This window comes from Rutidosis leptorrhynchoides, chromosome 3 (assembly GCF_046630445.1).
Source record: "Rutidosis leptorrhynchoides isolate AG116_Rl617_1_P2 chromosome 3, CSIRO_AGI_Rlap_v1, whole genome shotgun sequence".
Taxonomy (NCBI): domain Eukaryota; kingdom Viridiplantae; phylum Streptophyta; class Magnoliopsida; order Asterales; family Asteraceae; genus Rutidosis; species Rutidosis leptorrhynchoides.
This window is the reverse complement of record NC_092335.1, coordinates 669,892,447-669,907,448: the sequence shown is the minus strand read 5'-3', so window position 1 is coordinate 669,907,448 and position 15,002 is coordinate 669,892,447. Positions and strand designations below refer to the sequence as shown.

General features: G+C 32.0%; 1 protein-coding gene across 2 annotated transcripts; it reads left to right on the top strand.

Moving 5' to 3' along the window:
- The first annotated feature begins 7,710 nt into the window (after positions 1–7,710).
- LOC139899341 (mannosyltransferase APTG1-like) lies at positions 7,711–12,237 on the top strand. Of its 2 annotated transcripts, XM_071882171.1 has the most exons (12): positions 7,711–7,977; positions 8,089–8,139; positions 8,459–8,529; positions 8,617–8,833; positions 8,930–9,047; positions 9,148–9,252; positions 9,342–9,628; positions 10,014–10,295; positions 10,604–10,805; positions 10,909–11,060; positions 11,502–11,664; positions 11,758–12,237. In XM_071882171.1, the coding sequence occupies exons 4-12, from the start codon at positions 8,619–8,621 to the stop codon at positions 11,839–11,841; spliced, it is 1,608 nt and encodes a 535-aa protein (XP_071738272.1). In that variant the 5' UTR covers positions 7,711–7,977; positions 8,089–8,139; positions 8,459–8,529; positions 8,617–8,618; the 3' UTR covers positions 11,842–12,237. The 2 variants fall into 2 exon arrangements, with proteins under 2 accessions (XP_071738272.1, XP_071738273.1); XM_071882172.1 differs by lacking the exon at positions 8,459–8,529 and having other exon boundaries at positions 8,747–8,833.
- Positions 12,238–15,002: the final 2,765 nt, after the last annotated feature.

Genomic DNA, 15,002 nt, shown 5'->3' with positions numbered 1-15,002 from the left:
TCAACATTAAGTGATCTAACAACCATAGGAGTACTTAATGGTTTTGCCTTGTCCATATTAAAACGTTTTAAAATCTTTTCAGTATATGTTGTTTGATGTACAAGTAAACCATTAGACATATGTTCAATTTGTAAACCAAGGCAATACTTGGTTTTTCCGAGATCTTTCATTTCAAATTCTTTCTTTAGAAGTTGAATGGCTTCATGGATCTCTTTATTTGTACCTATGATATTAAGATCATCAACATAAACAGCTATGATCACATATCCGGATGTTGTTTTCTTAATGAAAACACATGGGCAAATAAGATTATTGGTATACCCTTTGCTTATCAAGTAATCACTTAATCGTTTATACCACATGCGACCCGATTGTTTCAACCCATATAAAGACCTTTGTAACTTGATTGAGTACATTTCTTTGGGTTTTGCATTGGTTGCTTCTGATACCTTAAATCCTTCAGGTATCTTCATATATATATCACTATCAAGTGATCCATAAAGATAAGCAGTCACAACATCCATGAGATGCATTTCTAAATTTTCAGAAACTGCCAGGCTGATTAAGTATCTAAAAGTAATTGCATTCATAACAGGAGAATAAGTTTCCTCATAATCAATTCCCGGTCTTTGAGAAAAACCTTGAGCTACAAGTCTAGCTTTATACCTTGTAACTTCATTTTTCTCATTTCTTTTTCGCACAAAAACCCATCTATATCCCACAGGTTTCACATCTTTAGGTGTGAGAATGATAGATCCGAAAACTTTTCTTTTATTGAGTGATTCAAATTCAGCTCGTATTGCTCCTTTCCAATGATCCCAATCATGTCTATTTTGACATTCCATGACAGATTTTGGTTCTGGATCATCATCATCATTCATGATGTCATATGCAACATTATATGAAAATATCTCATCAAGATTTTTCATTTCATTTCGGTTCCATAATATTTTTGAATGTGCGTAATTGATTGAAAATTCCGTATTGACATCATCAATCTCCTCTGCAGAAGGAGTATTGATTTGTAGTTCTTCTTGAACACTTTCTTTTACCTCATTATCAGCTGATTTTCTTTTCCGAGGATTTTTATCTTTGGAACTAATTGGTCTCCCACGTTTCTGGCGTGGCAAAGACTCAAGAATAATATTATTGCCAGTTTTTGGAATTTCAATTCGAGCTGGAGCATTTGCTGCTGGTATATATGATTTAGTCACTCTTTTTGTATCTGTAAATGCATCAGGCAATTTATTTGCAAGTTCTTGCATATGCATTATTTTTTGAACTTCGATCTCGCATTCTTTTGTGCGAGGATCAAGATACATTAATTGAGGTTCACACCATGAAACATCATTTTCTTTATTTTTTATTTCTCCCCCTAATCTAGGGAATAATGTTTCATTAAAGTGACAATCAGCAAAACGTGCTGTAAAAACATCACCCGTCATGGGTTCAATATATCTTATTATTGAAGATGTTTCATATCCAACATATATTCTCATCCTTCTTTGAGGACCCATTTTAGTGCGTTGTGGTGGTGCGATAGGGACATAAACCGCACAACCAAATGTTCTAAGGTGGGAAATATTTGGCTGATGACCAAAAGCAAGTTGCAAAGGAGAATATGTATGACTTGCGCTTGGTCTAATGCGAATCAATGATGCAACATGCAAAATTGCATGGCCCCATACAGATACTGGGAGTTTTGTTCGCATTATCAATGGTCTAGCTATTAGCTGCAATCGTTTAATTAATGATTCAGCTAAACCATTTTGTGTATGCACATGGGCAACGGGATGTTCAACAATAATCCCAATAGACATGCAAAAGTTATTAAATGCTTGAGACGTAAACTCACCGGCATTATCTAGTCTCACCCTTTTAATAGTATAATCAGGGAAATGTGCTCTCAATTTAATAATTTGAGCAAGAAATTTTGCAAATGCCATATTTCGACTTGATAATAGACAAACATGAGACCATCTACTAGATGCGTCTATTAGAACCATAAAATATCTAAATGGTCCACATGGTGGATGAATTGGTCCACATATATCACCTTGAATTCTTTCAAGAAACATTGGTGATTCTTTTTCAACCTTAAGAGGTGATGGTCTTATTATCAACTTTCCAAGTGATCATGATGTACATGGGATAAGTGCATCATGAGGGATCCTTTGATCCGCCAATGGATGTCCATGTGTATTTTGTATTATTCTTTTCATCATTGTTGATCCTGGGTGACCTAATCTCTCATGCCACAAACTGATCATTACAGGATCACATAATTTTTCTTTAACTACCACATTTACTTCAGGTACATTTATATGTGTATAATGTAAACCAGAATGAAGTCTTGGTAGTTTTTCAATTACACGATTCTTATCAGTGATACTTAAATATTTTTCATTTTCTGTTGTCACTGACTGATAATCATATCCATTTTGGTATATGTCAGAGAAACTTAACAAATTTCTCTTTGACATGGGAGAAAATAAGGCATTATTTATCAGAAAATTCGTACCATTTGGTAACATGAATTTTGCCTTTCCCATTCCTTTTATTAAGTCCACAGGACCTGATATAGTATGTATAGTTCCTTCCGTTGCTTTCAAGTCTGTGAAATATTTTTTAGATTTGAGTATGGTGTGAGTGGCACCACTATCTGCAATACAAATATCTCCACCATTTGACTGATTTTTTACTCCAGCAGTATACATCATGAACTTCAAAAAAAATATGAGAAACAAATAATGAGTATATAATTCATCAATATATTACATTCAAAACATGTTACAAACGATAGCACATAATAAGGAAATATGTAGTAAACTAGATATGGTGTAGATTGAAAATCTACAACCATTTATTTAACGAGAACATATAATAGGATATCTATATATATATATATATATATATAGATATTAGAAATTTATTCATTAAAGTAGTCACAAGTTGGCTCAGTGATTTTTGTATCAAGGTCATCCACAAGATTTGCTTCTTTTCCTTTTCCCTTTAGGGATTCTTGATACCGATTAACAGAATGCTGATTTGTTCGGCAGTTTTTAGACCAGTGGCCAATTTTACCACATCGGTAACAAGAATCTTCAACATTCTTTGAAGAGCCTTCTTCAACATTGTGATTTGTGGGATTGTATGGTGTTTGGATTTTATAATTTTGTGGATTATTATTTCTTTGTCCACGACCACGACCACCACGACCACCACGACCACGACCACCACCACGACCATTATCATAAGGGTGATTTCGAACATAGTTATGATTTTTATTATTGTTATGGTAATTTCCATGATGATGGTTTTGGCCAATATGGCTACGACCTCTTCCACGCCCTCGTCCATGTGCATTTCTTCTTTTATTATTATTATTATTATTATTGTTAATAGCATTAGCTTCAGGAAATGCTAGCGCACCGGTAGGACGAGATTCTTGATTTTTCATCAGTAATTCTTTATTAACTTCTGCAACTAAGAGATAAGTTTGAAGTTTGGAAAAAGTTTTATAATTCTGCAATCTTAAATTTTCTTGCACAGTTATATTTGCAGAATGCATTGTGGAGAAAGTTTTCTCCATCATATCAGCATCACTTATTTCTTGACCACAGAATTGAAGCTTTGAACGGATCTTGAACATGGCCGAGCTGTATTCACTTACCTTTTTGAAATCTTGGAACCTTAGATTTCTCCATTCTTCCCTCGCAGCTGGAAGTAATATTTCCTTTTGATTATCGAATCTACTCTTGATACTTTCCCATAAAACATGTGGATCTTTGATAGTGAGAAACATATGTTTTAAGGTGGTATCAATATGTTTGCGAATAAAAGCAATTGATTTTAATTTATCTTGATCGGAACAAGTATTATTTTCTTTTAAAGTTTCTAGAATACCCAATGATCCAAGATTTATTTCTACGTCCATAACCCATGATGTGTAGTTTGTTCCCGATACGTCTAAGGCATCAAACTCAAGCTTTGATAAGTTTGACATTTTCTATTTTCAGAAAGATGAACAACATAAATCATAATCATAATCATAATCATAATATTTTTTTTTCGTAGATAAATAACAACATGCAATTAGAATTAGTTTAGATTCATAAGTAGTAAACAAAGGAATAATGGTATGATTACAAATAATAAAATCATAAGGGAATATAGGTTCATATTATATTATATTATTAATGATATTATTATAATATATATTAAGTTATAATATATATTATTATAATATATTTTTCTTATTTTAACCTTTAAGATTTACTTTTAATAAAAATACAAACTACTTTTCTTATTTTAACTTTTAAGATTTACTTTTAATAAAAATACAAACTACTTTTTTTATTTTAACTTTTAAGATTTACTTTTAATAAAAATACAAACTATTTTTTCTATTTTAACTTTTAAGATTTACTTTTAATAAAAATACAAACTACTTTTTTTATTTTAACTTTTAAGATTTACTTTTAATAAAAATACAAACTACTTTTTCTATTTTAACTTTTAAGATTTACTTTTAATAAAAATACAAACTACTTTTTTATTTTAACTTTTAAGATTTACTTTTAATAAAAATACAAACTACTTTTTTTATTTTAACTTTTAAGATTATAAATTTAAGAATAAACATTAGTATGCATGAAATAAATAATGATTAATTGCATAAGTAATCATAAATGTTAGATAACATATAAAGACCCCATCGTATTCGTATTGATCGGAATTAATCTCGACCCATGGTACCGTGTTGTCAAATGACGTGTTGCGTACATAAAGTACCGTGTTGTCAAATGACGTGTTGCGTACAATCATGAGGTCTTATTAACATAAATATAAATGTTAGTGAAGTTAATAAGAGTTAGATTACAGAAAATATAATTCAGGTGGTATAACCGACCATATATAACTTAAATAACATAAATATAAATGTTAGTGAAGTTAATAAGAGTTAGATTACAGAAAATATAATTCAGGTGGTATAACCGACCATATATAACTTAAATAACATAAATATAAATGTTAGTGAACATAACTGTAAATGTTAGTATACATAAATAAATGTTAGATAACATAAATGTAAATGTTAGTATACATAAATAAATGTTAGATAACATAAATGTAAATTAGGCGACAGTGTCGACCATATATCATTTAGGTGGTATAACCGACCATATATTAGTTAGGTGGCAGAGCCAACCATATTTAGTATAAATGTTGAGATAATCGTGCTGATAACGTGTTATAATTCAGTAGGCTTATAACTACCTTTAGTGGTTCTTGACTGTAGAAGGTATATAGAGATAGAGATACTGTAAAACGGAGAAAACAAAGGTTGAACAAAAGGTATGAGTAATTGGTTTTTTATTTATAGAAAAATGTACAATGAGAGTTTGATGGCATTTGGAATCTAGAGAGAGAGTGTGTTTTTGTTAACCAAAAAATACATACAATAAACTCTAACTCAACACACCTATTTATACTCAAAAAAATATACTATGCAATATCTATAATAATAATAAAATTATCATCCAATTATTACTTTTATAACAATTACTATAAATATAAGTAAAATTGATATACAGTACCTAAAACAAATATGGATGTATCGTTGAAAATTTGTTAAGCTACGTGTATAAAGATAAATTTACATCTGCTAAAATTATATTTTGTTGACTAAAATTTTTTTTTAGTTTAAAAAATTATAAATACGGAGTAATAAATAAATAATGGCTAGTTGGGCATCCTACAAAAATTGTTGGGCTACTAGCAAAATTAAGCTGCTTACTTGCTTAGTACGGACTAGTATAAAGATGGTGCACATTTTTTGATGGTGTCACATATACACAGCCAAATTATTTTTCACTAAAGTAACTATTGGGCTCTGTATTAGTGGGTTATTGGATGGCGTCACATGCCCACAGTATGTTATACGTACCCCCCCCCCCCCCCCCCCCCCCGGGGACGATCCTACTTATACTAATTCATTTTAAATATGTTACTTTTCTATAGTCAAATAATGTTATATGATAATTTACCACAATAATCGATTTACGTGCTCAGCTTAAACAAGAAGAAATTTATCAAGTCATGCCTATTGAATGATGGCTTTTATCGAATTAGAGGTGTGCATATTGCGAGCAAAACTGAAGAAGCGAATCAAACCCTTAATGAGGAATCGAACCGATCCCAAACGGAAGTGAGCAATAACTGAACTAGACTGAACCGAAAATATATGCTTCAGTCCTTGGTCAAACTTTCTATTACAAACTGGGCCTCGAGAGTCGAGACACTACCAAAACCTAACTTGTTCGGTACCGTTCTATACCATGTGCTTCCTTATATCGAATAAGATTTTTTTTCTTGAAAATTGATAAATAGCACTAAACAAATATCTATAATAGTTGGCCTAATAAACAAATTAGTTCACATATCAAATCTATCTATTGGATATGATAAAAAAAAACAATAAAGCATTTAGACAAAAAAAATTAAAAGACAAATAATTATTGTATTACCGAGAAAAACACAAATTAAAAATTATAATAGTTAAAAATGACGCATTTTCTTCTAAACTTCCTTCCACTCAAAGGCTTTAGATAGATGTTTAAAAGAAGAGACGTCAGCAAAGCCAGAAAATTTTATCGTTGGTTTCACTAAATGAAACTAACAAGTTAATAACACAAGAGGTTTCAGGTTCGAATCCCATATATAACGAATATTTAGTGGTGGTCAGGGGTGGGTTGGAAACAGTCATGGAGAAATCCTGCTGAGTTGCGTACATCAGAGTATGAGGTCGGATTACTCGTCCTTCCGGATAGTCTGAACAAGAAAAACCTTGTACCTTTTTTAAATTATAAATAAGATCAAGATATAAATATTATTGTAAGTTTAATAATATAGAGAAAAATGTTACTGAGTATATTTAGCGTATTCTTCACATGTTATGGACACGAACATGTGAACCTCAATGCACTCATAGTATATTAGCCGCCAAGTAAAATGATACGAGTAGTGTGAAAACCCCATTTAACTTATGGATAAAGATAATCTAGATAGGTATTTATATAAGAATACTTTCAACCATGACACCCGTCATACAACCACATTGTACCACGTCAGCGTCACCTCATCAATTTCTTCCTATCACATAACCCATCACACTCCCTGACATTCATGACATACCCTTTTTACCATAAAATGGACCCAACAAAATTAATTAATTAATACAATGTACCACTTTTTATCAGTAATGTACAACAAAAAAAAGTTTTGGGCTCCGTTTTCATATATGCTATCTAATCACTTTCTCCACCACGGTTTTCCAACGAAGCTTCAAAGACATTCGCTAGCAATGGAGCCGTTGAAAGGAAGCACCAAAGAAGTTCCAACGGCATCGGCGATGCCGTTGAGAGTAGTGTAACAAGTTCACAGTATCTAGTACAAAAGTTCATTACTTCTAACTAAAATATTTAAATGAAGACACAACCATAACTCACCGAGAGTACATACAGATACGAGAGTGTTACCGACTTTTTAACTGGAGTCACGTGCACCCGCCACTGCTCAAATGACGCTAAAAGATCAACTTCAAACAGAAAAATTATCATAAACGTTACACGCTGATACATTGATCTTAAAATATCCTTCTACCCGGAATGACTTTAACACTCGATTCGATTCCAAACAAAACGACCCAAACACCCCAAAGCAAATCCAATCACCCCAACAGGCTAATTTAAAGTTGGTATTTTGGCTGTAAATAACTGTCGTTTAAAGACAAACTCCGTAAATAAGGGGACTTAATTTTTAAAAGGTAAACCGAAATATAACTTGCAGAAAAGTTCTTTTTATCCCTATAAACTTTAGTTATTGCAAATTATGCACATAAATAAGACTACCACTGCTAATTTTGAGGCCGATTCAATTTGCTCTCGTTTGAATCTACAACTTCACCCCAGCATGGTAATTTAGTGTTATTTTTGTACTCCTTTAAGCGTATATGTAAAATCAAACACAAAATATTTATCTTATCATGTTGGATTTGTTACTAAGAATATTGATTAATTTATATAGATTTTGTGCGTCCAAGGTGTTCGATGAAAGTCCTTAGAGAATGCAAGTTTGGTGAGTTATATATATCTTTAGTAGAAAATAAAGTGTTACTCTTTGTAATTATTATCTTGCTATATGCACAGTGAGTAGAAAATTAAAATGAGGTCTAATTATATTGCATGCTAATGCTATAGACTAAATGCCCTTAAGTCCTTAACAAATTATTTAGCTATTACTGCCATTTGAGATTTTAAATTTGATTGAAGGTTGTGTTTTGTGTTATTGTTAGGGTTTACTATCACATGATTGTAATGTTAGTTTGATTAAATTGCTCATTATCATAAAGTGCTGAAGTTTAATATTGAATATTGACTGGATGATTTACATGAAGTCAACTGCTTGCATTGATAGAAGTTTTACGCCACTGATAGACGATATATCTGCTACAAACAGTATTTATTAGTAAGTTCAAATATTCAAATTTAGGATTTTTATACCTTTCTTCTAGTTATCTATTAGTTGGTTAACTATTTGGTAAAATTGATTTAGTAATGAGGAAGCGGACAAATGCTGATGTATTGACACATAGAGATGGAGTATCGAATTTCAAATCATCGCAAGAAGATAAAAAGCAATTTCCATCATCCAAGAAAGTTTTATTAATCTGTTTAATATTCAGGATGGCAAATTCTTTTTTTGTGCAAACTTATTTTAACCCGGATGAGCACTGGCAAGCACTTGAAGTTGCACATCGAATCACCTTTGGGTATATCTATTTTTTTTCGTTCGATTTCATGTATGTTGATTTATTGTATGTTTACTTGTAAACAAATAAGGTTTAACTTTATTGCTTAACTTACAGATATGGACATTTAACATGGGAGTGGTCGAAGGGTATACGTAGCTACGTACATCCAATGTTATTTGCAGTTCTCTATAAAGTTATTTCCTTTTTACATATTGATACTCCGCTTTTCATGGTATGATATCACACCTCTATTCATATGTTAATATGCTCATCTTATAACGAAAGATACTTTTTTTTTCTTCTATACTTATGTAATTTTTTTACTTACGCAGATTAAGGCTCCACGACTATTTCACTCTATTTTGTCTTCTTCTGGTGATCTCTACTTGTTTAAATTCTCGTACGTATTGTATGGTGGTCATGTTGCCCAATGGGCTGTATCCTTTTTTAATCATGCTTTGATGCTTGAAACTAAATTTTATAATCTTTATTAGTGTATCATACGGTAAACTTAACTCTATTTCAGCTCTTCGCACAGTTGACAAACTGGTTCATGTTTTATTGTATTACACGCACTTTATCCAATAGTTTAGAGACTGTTCTTACGGTTATTAGTCTCTATTACTGGCCCTGTTTGAGGGTCAATTATAGCAATGTTTCACCAAGTTCTAGACATTGGGCCTTGGTTGCAGCTGCCATAGCCTGTGCCATTCGGCCCACAAGTGCAATTATATGGGTTTATGTTGGTCTTATGGAGCTTTTTGTGTCCCGTGATAGGCTGAAGTTTATTTTTCTTGAAGTCGTTCCTATTGGGTAGGTCTTAAAATCGTCATTCATGTTATACAAGTAGATGTGGGAAAACAGGTCAGATAAATGGATACAGGTCAAAATACCTACTGTATGTTTTTCATACGGGTCACTTTATGTTGGCCTGAAATACTTTTCAAAAGAATATACAAATAGTTACTGTGTCAAAATCGACTTGTATGATGTTTGTAATAACAAAGATTTAGTATGTTTTATGCAATAAAAATTACACCTGGTGTGAGTTTCGACCGGTTCCACCCATTTGACCTGCATCCTTTCTAATCACTTCGATTCTACCCATTTGACCATTGGAGTTTAAACTTAAACCTGAATTTACAAGAATATATAGTTGATTGCATGAATTTTCTTACGTTTCTAAATTTTTTGTCAGGTTTGTTGTGCTTGGAATGACATTTCTACTTGACCGTTTAATGTACGGTTCATGGATTTTTGTGCCCCTCAACTTTTTAAAATTTAATTTTCTTTCCTCTGGAGGTGACTATTATGGAACTCATCCATGGCATTGGTACTTCAGTCAGGGATTTACTGTCATGATCTTTACTTTTTTACCGTTTTTGGTGATTGGAATATTTCAGTCTAAAAACTTGAAGCTATCAGGACTCATTTTGTGGGTTTTAGTGCTATATAGTGTATTAGGGCACAAAGAATTCAGGTTCGTCTGCTGCTCCGTTTTGAGTTTTTGTCACAAACAAATCATCATTCTCACAATAAAGTAAAAGCAGTTCGACTTAATACAAGAATTAGTGATTGTGAACAATAGTGTGAATTATGATTAATAAAACAATATTACAAGAACATTAATTTAATATATGGATGAAGCAATTTTGGTGGTTGTGTGCTTAAAAACAAAACATTCTATTGAAAGACTTGTGAAGTTCTTGTAGTTGACCCATTTGTGCTTATATGTATGTAAACGGGTCGAAATAGATGATACTCTTTATATAGAAGTTAAATTTACAGGTTTGTCCTCCCCGTACTTCCAATATCGTTAGCTTTCGCCGGGTATTCGTTAGCCATGTTAAGCCGTCGAGATTCATCTAGTAAAAAAAGGAAGAAAACTACAAACAATCGCACTAAAAGCTCATGGAAAATACAATTAGCTGTTTTTTTCTTGCTTACAACAAATGTTCCCATGGCCATTTACATGAGTATGATTCATCAGGTACATCAAAATTTAACAGTTTCTTGAAAATGTCATTCTTTCCTTGAGTTACCGTTACATTCATTTTACTTGAGCGTTGGTTATAAAAATGAAAATAATACAGAGAGGAAGTGAAGACGTTATGAATTATCTAGCTAAAGAGGCTCAACATGGGAACGTGAAAAACGTACTGTTCTTAACACCATGTCATGCTATTCCGTACTACTCGACCTTGCATCAAAATATTCCTATGCGTTTCTTAGATTGCTCGCCAAGGTATACACAATATTAATGTATTGTTCTACATATATTATTTGTTCATGTGGTTTCCTTATGTAACCCTATAGAGTGCCAAGTTGGTTGGGTACCGGGTCAAGACAGGACATTCGGGTTGGGTTGGGTTAGCTCAAACCAAATTTTGTTTGAATTATCTTACCTCCTCACTGCAACTTTCAACTTGCTACTGCCCATTTTCTTGATTCATCATCATAAAGGTAACTTCTTTCATAAAAAGGTACAAACTTTACCCACACCTGAATACATATATTTGTATGTTTTACCCGTGTCCTCTTTAGCTAATTTCATTTTAGTTCAGTAGTTCACCCTTTTGACCCGCTAGAGATCAATGTAACCCGAATTGACCCATGAACAAAGTAAATGTGTCGAATCTTCCATCTCTCTACTAATTACAAATATATTATGGTCTTCCGTTATCAGTGAAGTGAAGGGATTTCTTGATGAGTCCGACACGTTCATGATGGACCCAATTGGTTTCATGTCAGAATTTGCAAAAAACTGGTCTCAACCAAGTCATATTATACTATTCGACAATGAAGAAAAACATCTTAAAGATTTTCTTTTCACACATTCTTTTGTAGAGGTAAAATTTTCTCCTTGCAACTTTAAGATTAGTACGTTTTATGATCTCATTTTTCATAATTTCTTTAAACCATATCTGTGTTGTGATTGCCAGAGAAAAAGATTCTTTCATGCACATTTCAAGGTGGACCGAGATCTACAAAAGTCAGTTGTACTATATGCTCTTTTAGACAAGTGACTCAACTTCAATTGAAGAAGCTGGTTGACGATCGTTTAAGGAATCATAATTTTGTCATCACATATAGATAACTAACCATGGCGAGAAACTGAGAATCCATGCGCTTTTTCACGGTCTTTTGGCAGTCTAAATTATTGAAGGTATATATGGTGCAAAATACCAACTATATAATTCTGTGGATCCAGGAAACATTAATGGTGTTTAGGAAACTGTTTTGCGTAATATTGTTTTGAGAAATTATTATTATTATTATTTTTTTTTTTTTTTTTTTTTTGAGAAATTAACTTGAGTCTGCCGAGCGTAATTAGTTACAGTTGCTTCGCCTTATATAACCAAGCATTGTCCTCTGGGAGATGATTCACATCTTTTTAACGGTATGTTGTTATGAAGACGTATAATACATCTATCTATCTACATCTACATCTACATACTTATATAAAAGAGAGTTTAAAATAGATGACTTGTCATTATGGGCTTAATTATAGGATATTATGCCAAGTGTTAATTCCACATGTTCATATCACAATTATTATGAATATTAATTAACTTTTAATAATTTGATATTAGTAATTAATGATTAATGAAATTAATTAAATCAAAGGCCATAAACCTATTCCTTTAAAACTTGGAACAGTCAAGAAAGATTGATAAAGTCAAACGTATTTTTAGATAAAGAAAATATAAATATAATATAAATTATAAGTGATAGTAATTGATACTACTACGTATATTGATGTATATTGATTTAGAAAAAAACGGATGACAAGTATAAAATGGAACATAGTTAAAATCAATTTTGTATACACTACCTAGCTATTACAAAATATGTATTTATGACTACTACACTTGAGTTATATACACTACCTAGCTATTACACAGTATGTATTTATGGCTACTACACTTGAGTTATAGTTATAACTAATGTTGTATTGACATTATAGTTATAACTAATGTTGTACTGTTAGTTCTCTATTGTGTGTTGAAATCACGCGTCATCAAACTTCATAGATGATATTATCTAGATTGGGATTAGTGATTCAATTCCAAAGCGACATTGGGGTTTTTTTTTTAAACAAAAAACGTCAACTCAACCTTTAGTTATATATATATATATATATATATATATATATATATATATATATATATATATATATATATATATATATATATATATATATATATATATATATATGAGAAATTGTTGAAAATACACTTTTTTTTTACTTCAAACAAAATACACTTTTTTAAAAAAAATTGTCTTTTTACACCATTCGGTAGACGGGATTTCCGTCTACCACCTTTATCTGTCGTCTACTACCATTTTTATAAAGTAGTCGACGGTGAGATAAAGGTAGTAGACGAATTCCCGTCTACTGGCAGGGTTAGTAGACAGCGAGAACAAAGCAGTAGACAGACATTTACAAAGTAGTCGACCGTCTACTGCCTTGTTGTTTCTGTCTACTGCCTTGTTGTTGCTGTCTACTCCCTTGTTAGTGTCTACAAGGCATTTCCGTCTACCACCTTTATCTGTCGTCTACTACCATTTTTACAAAGTAGTCGACGGTGAGATAAAGGTAGTAGACGAATTCCCGTCTACTGGCAGGGTTAGTAGACAGCGAGAACAAAGCAGTAGACAGACATTTACAAAGTAGTCGACCGTCTACTGCCTTGTTGTTGCTGTCTACTGCCTTGTTGTTGTTGTCTACTCCCTTGTTAGTGTCTATAAGTCAGTAGACAGCAACAACAAGGCAGTAGACAGCAACAACAAGGCAGTAGACGATCGACTACTTCGTAAATTCTGTCTACCACCTTTATCTCACCGTCGACTACTTTGTAAAAATGGTAGTAGACGACAGATAAAGGTGGTAGACGGAAATCCCCTCTACCGAATGGTGTAAAAAGACAATTTTTTTTTAAAAAGTGTATTTTGTTTGAAGTAAAAAAAAAGTGTATTTTCAACAATTACCCTATATATATATATATATATATATATATATATATATATATATATATATATATATATATATATATATATATATATATATAGTAGAGGGATCAAATGGGAACTTTTTTAGCCTGAGAACCCTGAGAACACGAAATTCGAGCAAAAAAAAAAAGGGCGGACGAACAAATTGGAAGTTAGTCGAACAGTTTGGAAAGATGCAACAAAAAAAAAGGTGCGGTCAACTATCAGATCCCCAATTACTTTCAATTAGGGCCCAATCAAAAACTTCATCTCTATAATCATTTCCTTCTTACAATAAAAAAAAATTAAAACCAAAACTACAAACTATCAAATAATGGATCTCAAAGTATGATACTCATATGTTAGATAATATCAAAGCACAAAGTATGATACTCTGTTTTCCAAGGCCCAACCAGGAGCTACTTTAATCATTGTTCTTGGACTTCATTCGTAATCATGCCTTCAACTCTTGTTTAATTGAATGTGAACTAACTTTTTCACAATTTAACATAGCCAAATTAATCCCAGTAAGCGAAGATTGTTCATTTGACAGCTAATCTATTGCAAAAAAAAAAAAAAGATGCAGTATTTGAGCTTTGAAGTGTTGAAGTAGAAGATCAAGTTCTTGAAACAAATCCAAATGAACGATAACAAATATACAAAGAGTATCATCCAGGTTAGCGTTTTTGAAGAAAGCAGATCCCTAAATTGAATTTGTTGTTTTCTTGAAGATGCATCTATGCATCTATTTCAGAATTCTAACAAAGAAAAAAAGATGAGTTCGAACAATTAATTTTCAATTCGAACATGTTATACAAGTTTTTTGAGGATGAAGAATGGATGCATCTACTTGCATCTTTTTTGTAGAACTATATAATTGTAGAACAAGTGATTTAAATGTAGACAAGTGAAATTCAAACAAATTTGGAAAAATTCGAACACATTTATGTTCTACAAAATTATAATTAGAACAAAATCATGTCCAATTTGAACAAATTTTGAAAATTCGAACATGTTCTACATTTTGGTGTTCTACAAATTAGGTTCTACAATTTTCGTTGCAGCTCACTTTTTTGCTCGAATTTCACCATTTTTGCTCGCCCGCCATATTTTTTTGCTCGAATTTCACCAAAATTGCTCGAATTTCATCAAAATTGCTCGAATTTCACCAAAATTGTTCTAATTGGAGTTCTCA